Below are 19,015 nucleotides of genomic sequence, written 5' to 3' on the forward strand. Positions count from 1 at the left end.
AATCTGTTGATATGTAAACTCCTTTGTCAAGGCGCTCTGCTCCTCCCACCCAGCTTAAAAGACGCTGCGAAGCTTGGCAGTGTTCATTGAAGCGCTGTCGTCCTGACAGTTCTGTTCCTTCACCTGAAGAAGGCTGCTTGTGTTGTGGCCAAAACGTCGTGAGAATTTTTTTTCATTACGTTTTGTTTTTATTATTTTATTGCCATTCTATGCGACTTTACCGAAAGAACCAAGACGATGAATCCCTGCAGTCACGAAAGCTTTAAATCAAAATTAAACCACCTCTACGGGGAGGGATTGCACATAACCTTGAAATCCTTCAACAAACTCCGGGATAAGAAGGCTCAGCTAATCGAGTCTCTCACCTTTCTAAAGAGATGCCGCGACTCTAAGGTAATACCAACCGCATTTACAATAACATCTGCTGCTGTAACGTCTTCTAATGCAAAACGAATTCTATCTAGAACTAGCTTAGCTCTTATCTCAGAAAAAAATTAGACTTACGGCGCACCGAATAAGATCAGTTAGACAAGACACTCTACTAATCACACTTATCATTGACGGCAACTATGTCCACATCGGATTGGGAACATGTAGACAATATGACTGCCTCTTCAGCTGCCACTATGTTGACCAAATGTAAGGACAATTTGATTTCCATATTCAACCTCCTCTCCAACAAGAAATCGGATCCACACACCGAAAAGCTAGATGTTAAAAAAGTCGTAATTAATTGCAGTAACAGTTCTATTTCTGCTGGTCTGAAAGCCGTTTTAGCTAAAGGGCTAAACTTTGCAGTCACACCTAGACACATACCAGTTAATGATATCATTGCCCATGTCGACGTGGCTCTCAAGGGCCTGGGTCACATCGCTGCAGACGTAGCAAAATCTGAAATCGCTGCAACCCTCAAAAACGCTAAGATGCCAGCTAGCAACATCAGCAAAGATGAGCACTTTGAATTATCTCACTTAAACAAGAGGGATGACATTGTCATCCTCTCAGCCGACAAGGGCAATGCCACTGTCATCATGGACAAAATAGAATATAACAACAAAATTCAGGAACTACTCAACGATGGCAGCTATGCAAAAATAAGAAGAGACCCCACCAACAGCCTCATTACTAAAACCAACAAAATCATTTCTGATTCAACAGCATTAATTGATATAACCAAACAGTTCTCGTTGAAACCTTCTGCGGCCAGGCCACCAAGATTATATCACCTTACAAAGATAAAGAAGATACACCCCTTCGTCCCATCGTCTCAACTATCAACTCCCCCACCTACAAACTGGCTTGTTATCTGTCTGAAATCCTGCGGCCTTTTACTGGAAAAACCACCTCTGCCGTATTAAACTCTACTCGCCTGGTTTTGACAATCAAGGGTATTTCCCTGTCCCCAGACGACCTTGTCAGTTTTGATGTGGTTTCCCTATTCACCAAAGTTTCTGTACCTGACACCATCGCAATCATTGAAGACTTGGTTCATCAAGGACTGCATACTGATGTACCCCCCCCCCCCTGCCCCTGGTGAGACACTGCTTAACCAACACATACTTCACCTGGAATGGAACTTTCTACAAATAAACTGAGGGCACCCCAATGGGCTCCCCCCTATCGCCGGTTGTAGCCAACGTTTTCATGGAAAAATTTGAGACTGACGCCATCCAGACTGCCACTCTACGTCCGACCTTATGTAAGAGGTACGTGGATGACAATTTTGTCATCTGGCCACATGGCCGGCCTACTCTAGACCAATTCCTCGACCACATCAATTCCATACACCCAGCCATTAGATTTACCATGGAAGTCGAAAAAAGATGGCAAGCTACCCTTTTTGGAAGTCCTAATTAAAAGGAGACCTGATGGTTCAATGAGCCACTCTGTCTACAGAATAGCTACCCATACGGATGCTTACTTAAAACCGGATTCCCACCACCATCCATCCCAGAAGAATTCCCTCATCAAGATTCTATACCATAGAGCCCAATGCATTTCCGACCAGGAACACATTGCCAGTGAACTCAAGCACGTACACCAAGCTCTCAAGGCTAATGGTTACTCCGACTACACAATCCGCAAAGCCATCACTCCAGCCATGAAGAAGGATCCTCTTGAGCCATTCAAAACCATCACCTTACCCTACATTGCGGGGGTCACAAATAGAGATCTCCAAAATCCTGAATAAACACAAGATCCAGGTCCGATTCAACTCAGTACATAAAATCCGTGATTTGTTCCGTCTGTAAAATATGTGGTTCCAGACATTCAGTACCCGGGCGTCTACAAACTAAGTTGCCTCTGTGGTAGCAGCTACATTGGAGAAACCAAACGACATATCTCGGAACATAAAACAGACTTGAAACACGGTAGGAAGAACACCTCAGTTGTGGCAGATCACTGTCATAATTCCGTGGGCTCACATGACATTGACTTCTCCAAGACGGAATTTCTCTGAAAGCCATCCGGCTACCATGAGAGATTCGTTCATAAGGCCATCCACATATACAAACACAGAGACAATTTAAACCGAGAAGATGGATTCTGGCTTAGTAACCATTGGAAAGACGTTATAAACCATTTCAGTTCTTGATTGATTGTATTTTACGGTGACTTTCAGACCGCAGTCCATTCGCTGGCGCTGCCTCTTAATACCTTTCACACGACGGTCAATGGTATGGTTTATAGCATGTTGTATAATAATAAATAGTATAACAGTGTAATGTTTAACAAAATTCATAAGGCAGTATATAGTATCGTAATTGTATAGTAAATATACAGCAGTCTGGTATACAGTAGGGTTGGTAGAATAATACATAGTGTAATATTACAAGTCTAATATTTTATAGTCTAAAGTATAGGATAGTGTATAGTAATGCATTGTATAATTCAAGGGTGGGGTTTGTCTATGGCAGTGTATATTACGGTGTATATTCGTGTAATGTAGAAAAAAGTTTAGTTGGAGACATATCAATATAATGCATAATGTTAGAGCTTACATTGGGCTGTGTATACGATATTGTACAATGTAGTTTAGATTGGAAGGTATAACATTGTAATGTATAGTAGTCTATTTTATAAAATAGTTGTAACGCAACACAGGACAGAGCAGCGCATCGTGGCTGTTGCTCCCCCCTCTGTTCCGAGCATAGATGGACTCGTCCGTCTGAACAAAGCTCGTCGCTTTCCGTGGTGCAAACGTTGAAAAGAAAAACCGCCACCTTTTTTTTTCGACATAGAATTATAATGTTTAACGACTTATTGTTAGTAGCTCAGCTGATTGGAGAGTATATTGAGTTTATTGATAACATCCTGCCGCGACTGCGATTGTTCAAGAGTTTCAGCGGCGATTCGAAGTCGATGGGCTGCGGCATCTGCTTCACGCCGCGACTGGGATTGCTTCGCAGTTTGTCGATTGATGTAGCATTATATTCTTAGTTTTTTTCGGTAAAGTCACGTTGAAGGGAAACAACTAAATAATAAAATATATATAAAACAATAAAAAATTCTCACGACGTTTCGACCATAACTCAAACGGTCGTCTTCAGGTGTGTTGGTTTGCATACATTTCTTTTTAAACGGTGCATTTATTTATTTATAAAAAACGTTAGCGCCACGCGCAACGATTTGGCAGTTTATTTAGGACTAGTCCATCTATATTCTGAAAAGAGGAGGGGGGAGACGAATTTTTTTTATAATGTATGCTGTCTGAAAGCCACTGTAAGCGTGAACAATCAATTAAGACCTGAAATGGTTTATCAAATCTTTCCAATGATTGCTAAGATAGAATCCATCTTCTCGGTTGAAATTGTCTCTGTGCTTGTATATGTGGATAGCCTCATGAACGAATCTCTCATGGAAGCCAGATGGCTTACAAAGAACCTCTGTCTTGGAAAAGTCAATGGCATGTGAGCCTACTGAATTAGAACAATGATCTGCTACGGCCGAGGTGTTGGTCCTACCGTGTTTAAGGTCTGCTTTGTGTTCACGAATGCGGTCCGAGACATGGCGTTTGGTTTCTCCAATGTAACTACTACCACAGAGGCAACTTAGTTTGTAGACACCAGGGTATTGTATGTCCGGAATCACATCTTTTACAGACGGAACCAGATCACGGATTTTATGTAATGTGTTGAAACGGACCTGGATCTTGTGTTTATTCAAGATTTTGGAGATCTTTTTTGTGATCCCCGCAATGTAGGGTAAAGTGATGGTTTTGATGTAGCATTGTTGAGATTGACAATGTGCTGAACAAACTCTCTCGAGCGACTCCTGACTTTGCTTGGCCAACCATCTTTACTTTCGTTCGTTAGCCTTTCGACACTTTTTTTGCGAGGGCATCTTCGTCCTCTTCCAGAATTTGTTACTGGAAGTGAAAAAATATTTAAGGAACATGAAGAAAAATAGAGAGAGAAGAGTGGGCCGCCTCTCCTTGGCCTCTCCTCGCTTTTCTCCCTCTCTCTCGCAAGCGTTCATCATATGCATCATACAAAGATAGATAAAGGTGTGTGCTTACCAACGTTATCTAAGGTCTGTTCCTGCGACTTGTTGATTGTGTCAGCGAATGCGGGGAGAATGGGAAATTGTCGCCAAACAAATGGCAAAGTCGTGTCGGTGGGAGCCAAGTCGTATCTGGGAATCGATTCTGGGAATCAACCCAGATGCGCCTCGTTCTGCAGATCGATTCCAACGTAATCGAACGTCAGTCCGTGCGCCTCCGTCGTTCAAACCTACGCACCCCCTGCATGAAAACGGTGGGAAGTGCAGCGGTCATCACAGATAAAGCTAGGCGTTTATATGTATAAATTTAATTTATTTCTACGTGACTTTACCGAAAGAACCAAAGAGTAATTCCTGCAGTCACGAAAGCTTCGAATCTAGTTTGAACCACCTCTACAGGGAGGGTTTGCCATGCTTTTTTTTTCACGCTTAACTTCTACTTTAGCAATCTTTGGAAGAACGTAATCAACCAGGATGTGCATTAACTGTGTTCTAACCGACTCTATGTGTTGCATTACACTTCCTAACTTTACGTGTTTCTGCGAAACACGTGGCCACGTGGATTAGCTGCCCAAGGCGCAGACGCCTCGCTCAATCATCACTAGCCTGAAAACATTTCTTAATTTGGTTAACACAAACCAGGTCACGTGAAAAAAATAATTAATGATGACAATATAAGGCTGGCAATACCTCTCAGTTCTCTCTGTAATGTTTAATAATGTAATTTTTGGCATAGTGAAACCATTATTTTTCATGGTACAACAATCTCATCTGAACTGACATAGAATATATATTACTGATCTGGCTCGGAAGGTTGATTGTTTGAACATCATACCACCTGTATTATCTTGATTATGACAAAAAGGGTCCCATGGATATGAAGCTTGATTTTATTTTATATGCCAGAGCCTCTTTTAACTCCAAACAATCCTAATTGCTTTTGAAGCAAAAATTGAGCTGGATTTGGAATCCTGCTGTCAGTTCTGAGGATAGAACACCCAGGTCCAGCTCGATGCACTTGATATGATTCAGAATAAAGCAGTGAGTGTGATTCACGATCTAGCACTCACTGACAAACTCCATTCACTCGCTCACTGGTAGTCATTCGTCTCCGTGTCACTCTTGTTCTCTAAGGGCTTGACTCATTCATTCGTCCACCCATCTCGAAGGTTCAATATAGCAGAACTGGTTTGGCCTCATCCGCACTGTAGTCAACCACCACACTCGAGGTTACAACAGTTCCCTTTCTGCTTCCGTGGCCACGCCATTTGCCATTGTGTGGTAAGCGGCAGCAGCTGGGCTGTATGGTGTAAACCTCAATACTGGGGAAACAAAGGTGGCCGAGTGTGATGCTGGCAACCCACTCCCTTGTCTGCCATGCCAGGTTTAACAGGCGCTCACTAAACGCACTTGTCCAAAAAGTCTGTTCAGTACTCTTTGGGAATTGTTGTATTTGTGTGAGTTTATGTTCATATGTGTAAAGTGGTAGTGTAGAGGTAAGCACGCTGTGCTACAGTGAGGGAAAAAGTATTTGATCCCCTGCTGATGTTGTACGTTTGCCCACTGACAAAAAATGATCAGTCTATAATTTTAATGGTAGGTTTATTTGAACAGTGAGAGACAGAATAACAACAAAAAAATAAAAAAACGCATGTCAAAATTTTTATAAATTCATTTGCCTTTTAATGAGGGAAATAAGTATTTGACCCCTCTGCAAAACATGACTTAGTACTTGGTGGCAAAACCCTTGTTGGCAATCACAGAGGTCAGACGTTTCTTGTAGTTGACCACCAGGTTTGGACACATCTCATTAAAATGCAAATCATTTTATAACATTTTTGACATGCATTTTTCTGGATTTTTGTTGTTATTCTGTCTCTCAATGTTCAAATAAACCTACCATTAAAATTATGGACTGATCATTTTTTTGTCAGTGGGAAAACGTACAAAATCAGCAGGGGATCAAATACTTTGTTCCCTCACTGTACGTACCCGGCGACCCGAGTTCAATCATAGCCCATACCAGTGATTATCTGAACCGGTCCTGGTCCTCCCCTCGGTCGACTCAATCTAAAATTGGTGCCTGGTGTGGTGTATAAACATCGCCACTAGGGAGACAAAGGCGGCCGGGCGTGGTGCTGGCCACCCACCCCCTCGTGTGCCGTGCCGGCCTTCATAGGTGCTCACTAACAGCACTTGCCCCAACGGTCTGTTAAGGCTATACGGGATATATTTGTCTTTGTTTCTGTATACATCGCCGGCTAGTTCTGTTCGCCTCCAAATGTGCATGATCATGACCATGTCAGGAGGTTTGTTACGCAAATGTATTCAGACCACTTCCTCTTTTTTGAGTTGCAAGAAAGGAGAGTGGAACCTAAAATGTCCAATCACAAAACTCAAGCTTCTGTTTGTCCATTGCGTCCTCTTACCCAGTCGTCGGTGCTCCGTGGATACCAAAGTGGCTTTCTACAAGGAGCTACGCAGGATTCTAGTTGAGTTTTACCTGGTGGCCTGTGAAATAATTAAAGCTCACGCCGTGTTCAGCAAATGTGTCTTCAGTAGATGACCCACAGGTAATGTCCCCGGTCGCACGGCCAGGTAACACGCTGTTGTATATTTGTGATAATTTGTAAAAAATAAAATATGAAACATAATTAAATAATTAGATATATATTCATGTAATTAACAAAAATGTGAGAGTATTAAAAAGATTAATGATTTATGTTAATAAGTAATGTGTGTGTATGTGATGATTATGTGTGTGATTATTATGAAGCGATGATGTGTGTAAAGTTATTGGCTCTCGTTATCTAGGGGCGTGTATCACCAATCGTGATAATATTTATAATTCTCGCTTTAACATTTACTGATTCTTGCCTTAACAATTATATATGTAATTATGTCAGGTTTCACTATTCAGATCTCACTGCATGATTCATTTCTTGTAATTAAGACAATAATGTACGAGTTTCGGAAAGAAGCACTCGGAAACCTGTTTTAATCTAAGCAAATGTTATATCACATGCAAATATACGTACTCATGAATCCGTACTGGATGATCACAAAAGCATCAATGTCAAATCTCACGATCACGTGGTTAAACAAAATAATAGGCGAAACCTCAAAATGGCAATATTGCTACAAAATGCGTGCTCATTAAATACGTATAAAATAGTTAGCTTCCACGATTTGATCTCACGATGACGTGATTAAAATAAAAAATAGTCTAATTTCTCATATTAACGTGACAAAACACAATTCCTTTTGTTATGGTGTGTGAGGCATGCAAGCTGAGATTCTTCTTAGCCCACAAAGTGTACAAGGTACAATTAACAATAGTGAGTGAGTGAGTGAAAAGTGAATGTTCCTCCTCCTGTCTTCTTTCTTCCCAAAAATTGCCTCAAGTCCCACAACGATGTGTAGAATGGCAGGCTTGGTTCATAGCTGCAATGTGCTGATAGCCACGCTGCTCACTGCTCCTTTGCAGTGTTGTCTGTGCATCATGCTTGATGTGCAGCTGGAGTGCTCTGTGGCCACCCTGCTCAGCACGTTGCCTTCAGCAGAGCCGCTTGGTTCACGCGAGCACCCTTGGTGCCACCCCTCTCGTAGGGAGGTCTCCTGCTGTGCAGCACTGCTCCTTGCTTACTCACTCCCGGCCTATCCAAAACTCATAAAACAGTCACTTGACCATACTCTTTGGTTCTTTAGGTAAAATCGATCACGACGTTTCGATCGGAACACAAGCAATCGTCATCAGGTGGGACAACCACTGCAAGAAAAAAAACTGTTGAAGTAGGCGAGAGATCTTCCATGGCACTAGGTTATATAGGCCTCGGCAGTAGGGGGGGAGAGAGAAGGGGGGGGGGAGGAGGCGTGGCAGATAGTGGACCCCGCAGCAGCACCCGGGTCACTGGAGTAAAGTGGGCCACCGCAGCAGCACTGGAGAGGTCAGCTGCAGGGGGGGAGAGAGAAGGGGGGGGGGGGTGCGTAGGAAGCGGGGCAGAAAGTGGACCCCGCAGCAGCCTCGGATCCGTGTGGGTGGCTTTTCTGTAGGATTCCTATCTAAAGCCTGACTCCCACCACCATCCGGCCCAGAAGAACTCTCTCATCAAAACACTACACCATAGGGTCCGCTGCATCTCCGACCAGCGCCAAATAGCCAGTGAACTGGAGCACGTACACCAAGCCCTGAAGATGAATGGATACTCAGACAGCACAATCCTCAAAGCTGTAGCCCCAACCATGGGGAGACAACCATCTGAGGACCCAATCAAAACCATCACCTTGCCATACATAGCAGGTGTTACCAAAGATATTTCAAAAATCTTAAACAAACACTAGATCCAAGTCCGATTCAATACAGTAGACAAAATCCGTGATTTTATCCCTTCTGTGAAGGATGTCATTCCTGACGTGCAATACCCTGGTGTCTACAAAACTAAGTTGTGTCTGCGGCAACAGTTACATTGGGGAAACGACATGTCTCTGACCGTGTTCGCGAACACAAGGCAGATTTTTCACACAGCAGAACCAATATCTATGCAGTGGCTGATCATTGTTATAAGGCAGTGGGCTCGCACGATATTGTTTTTTTCCGAGACCAAGGTACAATGCAAACCTTCGGGCTACCATCAAAGATTTGTCCATGAAGCCATCCAGATAAATAAACACAGAGACAATTTATACCGAGAAGATGGGTATATGTTGAGCAATCATTCGAAGGACATTATTAACCAAGCAAAGTCGTAACTTGCTGTGGTGCTTCCATTCTTCCCTGCCGTTTGGCTGCTAGGGGCCGTCCATAGATGATGTCACACACCTGGGGGGGGGGGGGAGGTTCAGACATTTGTGAGGATGTGTGACGAGGGGGGGGGGAGGGTTTGAGAAATGTGACATCACATCAAAATGCGCAACTTTAAATAAATATAAACAACACATTCTACTTATATTCTTGGTTCTTTCGGTAAAGTCATGTAGAAGGGAAATAATAAAATAATAAAAAAGAAACAACAAAATTATCACGACGTTTTGACTGCAACACAAGCAATCATCATCAGGTGTGAAAACCACAGCAAGAATTTGTATTATTATTTTGTTTCCCTTCTACGTGACTTTACCGAAAGAACCAAGACTATGAATCCCTGCAGTCACGAAAGCTTTAAATCAAAACGTTCTACTTAATTAAATAGAATTGTTGTAACAACACTAATTTTGATACATTATCATTATTAACTTTTTTATTATTCAAATTTATTAAGGCCACCTTTTATTTATGGTATAGATTATATTATAATGTTAAACATAACAACCAGAAGTCAAACTGAGTCACACTTTTATAGATAGTAATACTTCGTCAGGAAGAGGAAGTGCAAATAAAATTTTAATGCAGTCGTTATGTTAAAAACGCTTGATAGTTTCAAATAAGAATTTTAAAAACGTAAGTACTATTTTTTTTCAAATTTTCTTGTGGTTTTCACACCTCATGATGGTTGCTTGTGTTGCAGTCGAAACGTCGTGAGAATTGTATTGTTTTATATTTTTATTATTTTATTGCTTCCCTTCTACGTGACTTTACCGAAAGAACCAAGAATATGAATCCCTGCAGTCACGAAAGCTTTAAATCAAAATTTTAAAACTATTATTCCTGTCATATCAATCGACAGAATTTTAAATCACATAAATGTGTTCATTAAATATATATTTTAAAATCAGTATTAATTTTTTATACGATTATGTTATGATAACATTTATAATATAGGAAAAAAAGTTTTTGGGTACAAAGATATCAAACAGACATTTTTGAGCATGGAGGGATAATTAATCATAGAGTACCTACTAAATATACGTCATTCGGCAAGCATACAATAGCCAACGTGTCCTCCATGATTAATTATTCCTCCATATACAGTAATTTTAGTTCTTTATACCCAGAAAATGGTATCATGCTTCTTTTCACCATTGTCCTACGATAAACCATGAGTGACTGAATTTACCCATTTAGGATCTTTAATTTAACTACGAAGTTCCCTTAGGGAATTTTTTTTTTACTTCTCACGATTCAGTATATCGTGTGCACGATTTAGTATTTTATGCGCAAAAAATATTAACTAGTTTTTTGTATTCCATGAAGGAGCATTTTGCTTCTCCATGGGAGAATGGAGAAGCATAAATTTGGTAAATTTTTTGAATGATTGTTATTAAACATTTTGATTCTCATGATTCTACCAGGGCTTTTCATTCTGTGGAATGAATATGTGATAGTTATAATTGTACTCTCCATTTTGCTTCGTTCTACTACGAAGTTTAAATATTTTTCATAATTATAATTACTTTTAATATTTTATAATTATAAGAGAATTTCAATTTTCTGAACATCTGCAGTTTTAGTTAGATGATGAATATTTTCAAGTAAATGTTATGCTAAATTTCAGTTTTCCAACGCCTTTTTAATACATGTTTTCTCCAACATCAGAGTGTAGCGCCACATTAAATACACACTACAATGATAATAGTTTAAAGTGATTTGAAGCGTGTTTAATTTTCAAAATGTAAATATGATTTTGGGGGGGGGGCAGAGCTTTGTGACGTCATATTTGAGGGGGTATGACTTTTTGTGACGCCGTGTTATGAGGGAGGGAAGGGGGGTAAAAAAAATCGGCCAAAATCGCGTGACGTCGTTTATGGACGGCCCCTTATCTCCGACTCTCTGAGTTGCATTGCCCTGTTAGGTGCCTCTGCATTAACGAGCTGGGGTCTCACTAACATGGCAACCTCCGCTCCCTTAGCCTCGATGTATCGATGGTTCTGGCTGTGATGGGCTTTTTGTCTCACTGGCGCGGCCACCGTTGCGGTGGTTCTCTTGCGTGGACGCGCTTGCCTCACAGCGCAGTTGGCAGCGCCGCAGCTTGTGTTACACATAGACCTGACATTAACTTACTAATTCCCCTAATCTCCCTGCCTAATCTCTCCCATCAACATAGCGCTAATCTCCCATTAACACTGCTGTTGTGCGCATATGCGGGGATAATACTCTTATGCGGCAACGGAAGCTCATTTCATGCTAATCTCTCTCCCTAATCTCTCTTTCACAACTGACATGCTTGCGTCCGGGGATGGAATTCCTTTCCAGCTCAGACCCTGCCTGCTTGCCCATCGCCACGTAAATAGCCTCTTGTTGTAACAGCTCTCTCGCTGATTCAGCAGTTCCACTGCTGGATATTTTTTTCCGCCTGAGGACGACCGCTTGTGTTGCGATCGAAACGTCGTGATATATTAGTTGTATTTTATGTTTCTACCTACGTGACTTTACCGAAAGAACCAAAGCATATAATATCACACTTAATGGATTTTTTTGAAAAGGGCATATATACAACAATGCCACGCTTCAGCATTCTGCATCCAGAACTCCCGTCTCCTCTCTCGCTCTCATCTGTTATATCCCTGGTCCCACATTCCTTGCCAAGTCACTCATTGTCCAGGGCTGTATCTCAGATTATGATGAAAAGGCCAAGCATATTTGAGTTCCCTATTGAGTCCCTTGTCCCGGTCTTTGCCCCAGGTTATGATGAACTGGCCAGGTGCCGCCGAGTCTCCAACAGGCGTGAGACCGATGCCGCGGGTTCTGATTGGCTCATCGCAGTTACTCCCATCAGCTGGATTGATGGCCTGGAGTGTGGAAATATTAACTATTTTTTTATTTTTATTTTACCAGGTAAGGCCCACTGAGCTACAGTGAGGGAAAAAAGTATTTGATCCCCTGCTGATTTTGTACGTTTGCCCACTGACAAAGAAATGATCAGTCTATAATTGTAATGGTAGGTTTATTTGAACAGTGAGAGATAGAATAACAACAAAAAAAATCCAGAAAAACACATGTCAAAAATATTATAAATTGATTTGCATTTTAATGAGGGAAATATGTATTTGACCCCCTCTCAATCGGAAAGATTTCTGGCTCCCAGGTGTCTTTTATACAGATAACGAGCTGAGATTAGGAGCACACTCTTAAAGGGAGTGCTCCTAATCTCAGCTTGTTACCTGTATAAAAGACACCTGTCCACAGAAGCAATCAATCAATCAGATTCCAAACTCTCCATCATGGCCAAGACCAAAGAGCTCTCCAAGGATGTCAGGGACAAGATTGTAGACCTACACAAGGCTGGAATGGGCTACAAGACCATTTCCAAGCAGCTTGGTGAGAAGGTGACAACAGTTGGTGTGATTATTCGCAAATGGAAGAAACACAAAAGAACTGTCAATCTCCCTCAGCCTGGGGCTCCATGCAAGATCTCACCTCGTGGAGTTGCAATGATCAGAGAACGGTGATGAATCAGCCCAGAACTACACGGGAGGATCTTGTCAATGATCTCAAGGCAGCTGGGACCATAGTCACCAAGAAAACAATTGGTAACACACTACGCTGTGAAGGACTGAAATCCTGCAGCGCCCGCAAGGTCCCCCTGCTCAAGAAATCACATATACATGCCCGTCTGAAGTTTGCCAATGAACATCTGAATGTATTCTTTGGTTCTATTCGGTAAAGTCACGTAGGTAAAAAATAAAACACCAAAAATCACGCCGTTTCGGCCACAACACAAGTAGCCTTCTTCAGGCGAAGGAACAGAACTGTCGGAACGACAGCACTTCAGTGACAGCTGCTAAGATTCGCAGCGTCTTTTAAGCTCGGTGGGAGGAGCAGGGCGCTTTGACAAAGGAGTTTATATATCAAAAATAGCTGTGTTAAAGTGTTGAAACAGCAGGGTGTTAAAGCTAGAAAATTAGCATGTAATTGGGGGATTAGCATGTTTTTGTTGTGTAGAGGGTGCGGAGGATGGGCCACTATGTGTGTGCAATAGAAATGGAAAAATTAAAGATCGGCAATAATGTGCTGTGAGGGGAGAGTAGAAAAAAGGGTTTAATAGAAAGTTCGGAAGGAATATGCTTGGTATACCATTACTTGAAATTGCTGTTAGAAATTAGTTGACGTTTGGTATGATTTAAAACGTCTTTCCAATGGTTGCTTAATTTGAAACCATCCTTTCGGTTGAAGTTATGTCTCTGTTTGTATATCTGAATGGCTTGGTGAACAAATCTCTGGTGATAACCTATAGGTTTACAAAGAACCTTGGTATCGGAGAAGACAATCTCATGATCACCCATAGCGTTGTAACAATGATCAGCCAGAGCAGATGAATTCGTTCTGCCGTGTTTCAGATCTGATTTGTGCTCGCGAATTCGGTCAGAGATATGTCGTTTCGTCTCCCCGATATAGCAATCACCGCAGGTGCAGCTCAATTTGTAAACTCCGGGGTACTGTAAGTCAGGGATGACATCCTTCACGGATGGGATCAGGTCCCGGATTTTGTGTACTGTGTTGAACCGGACTAATTTCTAACAGCAATTTCAAGTAATGGTATACCAAGCATATTCCTTCTGAACTTTCTATTAAACCCTTTTTTTCTACTCTCCCCTCACAGCACATTCTTGCCGATCTTTAATTTTTCCGTTTCAATTGCACACACATAGTGACCCATCCTCCACACCCTCTACACAACAAAAACATGCTAATCCCCCAGTTACATGCTAATTTTCTGACTTTAACACCCTGCTGTTTCAACACTTTAACACAGCTATTCTTGATATCTAAACTCCTTGGTCAAGGCGCCCTGCTCCCCTCACCAAGCTTAAAGGACGCTGCGAATCTTAGCAGCTGTCATTGAAGTGCTGTCGTCCCGACAGTTCTGTTCCTTCACCTGAAGAAGGCCACTCGTGTTGTGGCCGAAACGTCGTGATTTTTGTTTTATTTTTTACCTACGTGACTTTACCGAATAGAACCAAAGAGTTTGGATCCTTGCAGTTACGAAAACTTCAAATCTAGAACATCTGAATGATTCAAAGGACAACTGGGTGAAAGTGTTGTGGTCAGATGAGACCAAAATGGAGCTCTTTGGCATCAACTCAACCCGCCGTGTTTGGAGGAGGAGGAATGCTGCCTATGACCCCAAGAACACCATCCCCACCTTCAAACATGAAGGTGGAAACATTATGCTTTGGGGGTGTTTTTCTGCTAAGGGGACAGGACAATTTCACCGCATCAAAGGGACGATGGACGGGGCCATGTACCGTCAAATCTTGGGTGAGAACCTCCTTCCCTCAGCCAGGGCATTGAAAATGGGTCGTGGATGGGTATTCCAGCATGACAATGACCCAAAACACACGGCCAAGTCAACAAAGGAGTGGCTCAAGAAGAAGCACATCAAGGTCCTGGAGTGGCCTAGCCAGTCTCCAGACCTTAATCCCATAGAAAATCTGTGGAGGGAGCTGAAGGTTCGAGTTGCCAAACGTCAGCCTCGAATTGAAACCTTAATGACTTGGAGAAGATCTGCAAAGAGGAGTGGGACAAAATCCCTCCTGAGATGTGTGCAAACGTCTGACCTCTGTGATTGGCAACAAGGGTTTTGCCACCAAGTACTAAGTCATGTTTTGCAGAGGGGTCAAATACTTATTTCCCTCATTAAAATGCAAATCAATTTATATCATTTTTGACATGCATTTTTCTGGAATTTTTTGTTGTTATTCTGTTTCTCACTGTTCAACTAAACCTGCCATTAAAATTATAGACTGATCGTTTTTTGTCAGTGGGCAAACGTACAAAATCAGCAGGTGATAAAATACTTTTTCCCTCACTGTATGTAGCTCTTTTTTAGAAGCAAACTGGTCATCACAAATGATAGATCAACGAGGTGGCTTATCACGTGGAAATTAGAGCCGCAGCCAAACACCTCAAACGCATGATGTTGATTATTAATGTGGAGGACAAAAACGGAGGAAACAGAGAAAAATCCACGTAATCATCGGGAGCGAGAGAGATGTGCAAACTCCAAATATACAGCATGCCTCAGGGTCAGGATCGAACCCACAACCTCCTGCATACCAGGCAAGGTAGTTAACATCTCCTAGCCACTGCGGCACCCTTTAATATTAAAAGAAGTAGGAAATATGATCCATTTTGCTGCTGTGGTCTTGCGTTATAGAGATTCGTGAGTTGTTTTCCCACCGCTGTTTGTCTTTTTTATAGTTGGGCCCTCTGTGGTTCTGTGACCACTTCATGAGGTCCTCACGGAACCTTGAGCAGCAGCCCCCCTCTGTGCAAAGTGGAGGAGACACGCAGCACTGTCTAAGCGACAGGACACTGCCAAGTGTGGACACTTTTGATGACAGCTGAGACTTTGAGATCACTTCGTTAAATTTCGATTTAAAGCTTTCGTGACTGCAAGGATTCATCTTCTTTGGTTCTTTCGGTAAAGTCACGTAGAATGAGAATAAATAATAAATTAATATTGTCTTTTTTATTTTATTCTCATTCTACGTGACTTTACCGAAAGAACCAAAGAAGATCACTTCGTTATTCAACATTTACAACAGAGACGATGAAAAAAGCGATCGATGAAGCTGATTGTTGTAATTACCGCTGAAGCGCTACAGTACTCTCATTGTATATCTTGTGGGTTTATTCTCCAACACACAACCGGTGTGTTGAACTGGTAACTGATTGGCGAGTTTTGTTTACATGACAAACCTTCCATTTTTAGCGAGTACTTATTATAGAAACCGACTTGCACATGAGGAGGAGAATATTCTGGACAAGTTATGATGTCACGTGCAATCCATGGTGAGGGATCAAAGAAATCGCCGGGGTTTGGAGCACAGTGGTATCAACAAATGGACTGCCACGTCAGAACCGCACACACACAGATGCTTGCATGTTCACATACATACAGTACACAAACAAAGAAACAAGCCCCCAGTATAGCCTGTCATAGACTGTTGGGGCAAGTGCTGTTAGCGAGCACCTATGAAGGCCGGGATGGCAGACGAGAGGGTGGGGTGGCCAGCACCACGCCTGGCTGCCTTTGTCTCCCCAGTGGCGATGTTTACACACCGCATTAGGTACTCATTTGAGGCTGAGTCGACCTAGTGGAGGCCCGGGACCGGTTCAGATAATTGTCACTGGTGTTGCCAACCGCATTTAGCCAACCGTGCTAATTGCAGTTCTAAAGTATAATATTTTTTTATCTAGATGATTTAAAGTGCATAGCTCCAGTGTCTTCCTAATATCGGCGGGAATAGCGTTCCAGATACTCACAGAAACGTATCTGTTAGCTCGCGAAGCAGTGACTGTCATTGTTCGATGGTTAGCCAAAAGCTGCTGCGAGGATGAGCGAAGTTCACGTTTATGCTCCTTGACGAGATCAGCGAGGTATTGTGGTTCATTTGTGGCAAGCACTCTGTATGTAATGAACGTGGTGACCTTATAATGTATTCAATTGGCAACCGGAAGCCAATGCAGCTCGGTGAGCACTGGACGGACACAGTTGGATCTCTCAGTTCCTATCACTACACGTGCTAAATAATTTTGTACAGGCTGCAGCTTGGTGAAATGTTTTGTTTTTACAGAGGTCCCGTAGAGTAGTGAGTTGCAATAAACGTTCCGTGTCGATAGTATGCTACAAGCCAACATGTTGGCTATGTCTCAACTCAGTAGTGGTCAAATGTGTCGTAGATCCCTGATATTAAAATATCAGGACCTGACTGTATTTTGCACTTGGTGATCAACAACATTCTGGTCAAGTGTGGTGCCAAGGTTCTTTATATTAGTAGAAAACTGAATCCTGGAGTCTATAACCACCACGCCTAATCCTTCCACCACAAATGTTTTCACCTGAGCCCGAGTGCCAGGCAAAACTCACTCGTTATCGTAAGTACATGAGGGTGGCAGAGGTGAGTGGGGCATGTTGTGGTGAATATTTGTGGATCCATAAAGGCGTTTCATGGGGAAAGCGTCATCTTCCTTGAAGACAATGAGATGGGAAGATACCAAGGTCATAGCATAGTCATTGTAATGAGAGTAATTGTTACATTAATTAAGAAATGTCTCAGTTGAAAATGTTTTATTTATTTATTTAGGATATCATCAGCTGTTTGCCATGGCTTCAAATGCTGGTCCCTCGTGGAAAGTTATAAAAAAGCACCGAGTGTATCTGGAAGAACATCTGTATCCATTTGCGCCGGACGTGCTCTGCCGTTCGGATCAAGATGACATCATTCGGCGCAGGGAGTACGCACAGCTCCGAAGTGACACGGACCCCGTTGGACAGATCAGACGCCTCATCGACCTGGTGCTCGACAAGGGGGAGGACACCTGCAGCCAGTTCCTGCGGGAGGTGCTTCTGCCACTGAGTTCCAGGATACCCCGAATGAGCGAGTGGGTCTCACGCCACCAGGAGGATCTGCGTGGACTGGGCCTGACACTCGGCAGAGACGGGGACTTTGGCGTCCCCAGAGCGGCTCTTGGTGAGTGGAAGTTTGTATGGACACTGTAGCATGTGAACATTCACAGCAGAACTCGTCCACATTTGAGACAAATAATGTTTTAACCTATGGGAAACCCATTATAGTCGCGGTATCAAAATAATGAAAACTATTTCAAAGGAACCACCTCTGTGTGGATTTCGCAGAGGACACAAACCTCGCAGACCTGCTGGTAAATGGCTCAATGCGAAATACACACACTAGAGATGAGCACACCAGACACTTTTTCCATGCAATCAGAGAAGACGCAACACAATTCCCTCTTCATGTCAACCAATAACACGGATGAAAACTTCCAGAGCATCCATAAGAAGTTTTTTTAGGCTATCATGTAAATATTTAAATATTTACGCGATCTAAACAAAAACAACCTATTATGGATAATATTGGTCACAAAAGACTATGTTTTGATTTAAAGCTTTCGTGACTGCAGGGATTCATATTCTTGTTTTTTTCAGTAAAGTCTCGTACTGTAGAAGGGAAACAATAAAATAATACAAATATAAAACAATAAAATTCTCACGACATTTCGACTGCAACACAAGCAATCACCATCAGGTGTGAAAACAGCAAGAAAATTTTAAAAAAGTGGCGTTTTTTTACGTTAGCACCATGGAGAGTGATTTGGCAGTTATTCAGATGGACGAGTCCATCTATGTTCTCTCATGGTAGCCATCTGGCTACCATGAGAGATTCGTTCATGAGGCTATCCACATATACACAGAGACAATTTCAACCGAGAAGATGGATTCTGGCCTAGCAATCATTGGAAGGATTTGATAAACCATTTCGGGTCTTAATTGATTGTTCACGCTTACAGTGGCTTTCAGACCACATCCATTACTTTCGTCTCCCCCGCCTCTTTTCCGAACATAGATGGACTCGTCCATCTGAATAACTGCCAAATCGCTCTCCGTGGTGCTAATGTTAAAAAAACGCCACTTTTTACAAATTTTCTTGCTGAGGTTTTCACACCTGATGATGATTGCTTGTGTTGCAGTCGAAACGTCGTGAAAATTTTATTGTTTTATATTTTTATTATTTTATTGTTTCCCTACTACAGTGCGTGACTTTACCGGAAGAACTCAAGAATATAAAAAGACTATGTGTTAACTCTCAGAGCATCATTTGTGATGCACCA

General features: G+C 42.2%; 1 protein-coding gene across 6 annotated transcripts in view; it reads left to right on the top strand.

Moving 5' to 3' along the window:
* The window catches only part of LOC116958572 (NACHT, LRR and PYD domains-containing protein 3-like), a 49,288-nt gene that overhangs the window by 5,905 nt on the left and 24,368 nt on the right, over positions 1-19,015 (top strand). For 2 of the 6 annotated variants that reach the window (XM_032981277.2, XM_076057185.1), the window contains exon 2: positions 17,470-17,856. In XM_032981277.2, coding sequence (XP_032837168.1) covers positions 17,490-17,856 — 367 coding nt within the window. In that variant the 5' untranslated portion in view covers positions 17,470-17,489. Of the gene's footprint in view, positions 1-6,936; positions 7,077-12,061; positions 12,215-17,469; positions 17,857-19,015 lie in introns of all 6 variants that reach the window. The other 4 variants (XM_076057183.1, XM_032981278.2, XM_032981279.2 and 1 more) reach the window with 4 other exon arrangements.

The sequence above is a fragment of the Petromyzon marinus genome, chromosome 80, assembly GCF_048934315.1.
Source record: "Petromyzon marinus isolate PM22_M1 ecotype Great Lakes invasive population chromosome 80, UKy_Petmar_22M1.pri1.0, whole genome shotgun sequence".
In the NCBI taxonomy this organism is placed as follows: Eukaryota; Metazoa; Chordata; class Hyperoartia; order Petromyzontiformes; family Petromyzontidae; genus Petromyzon; species Petromyzon marinus.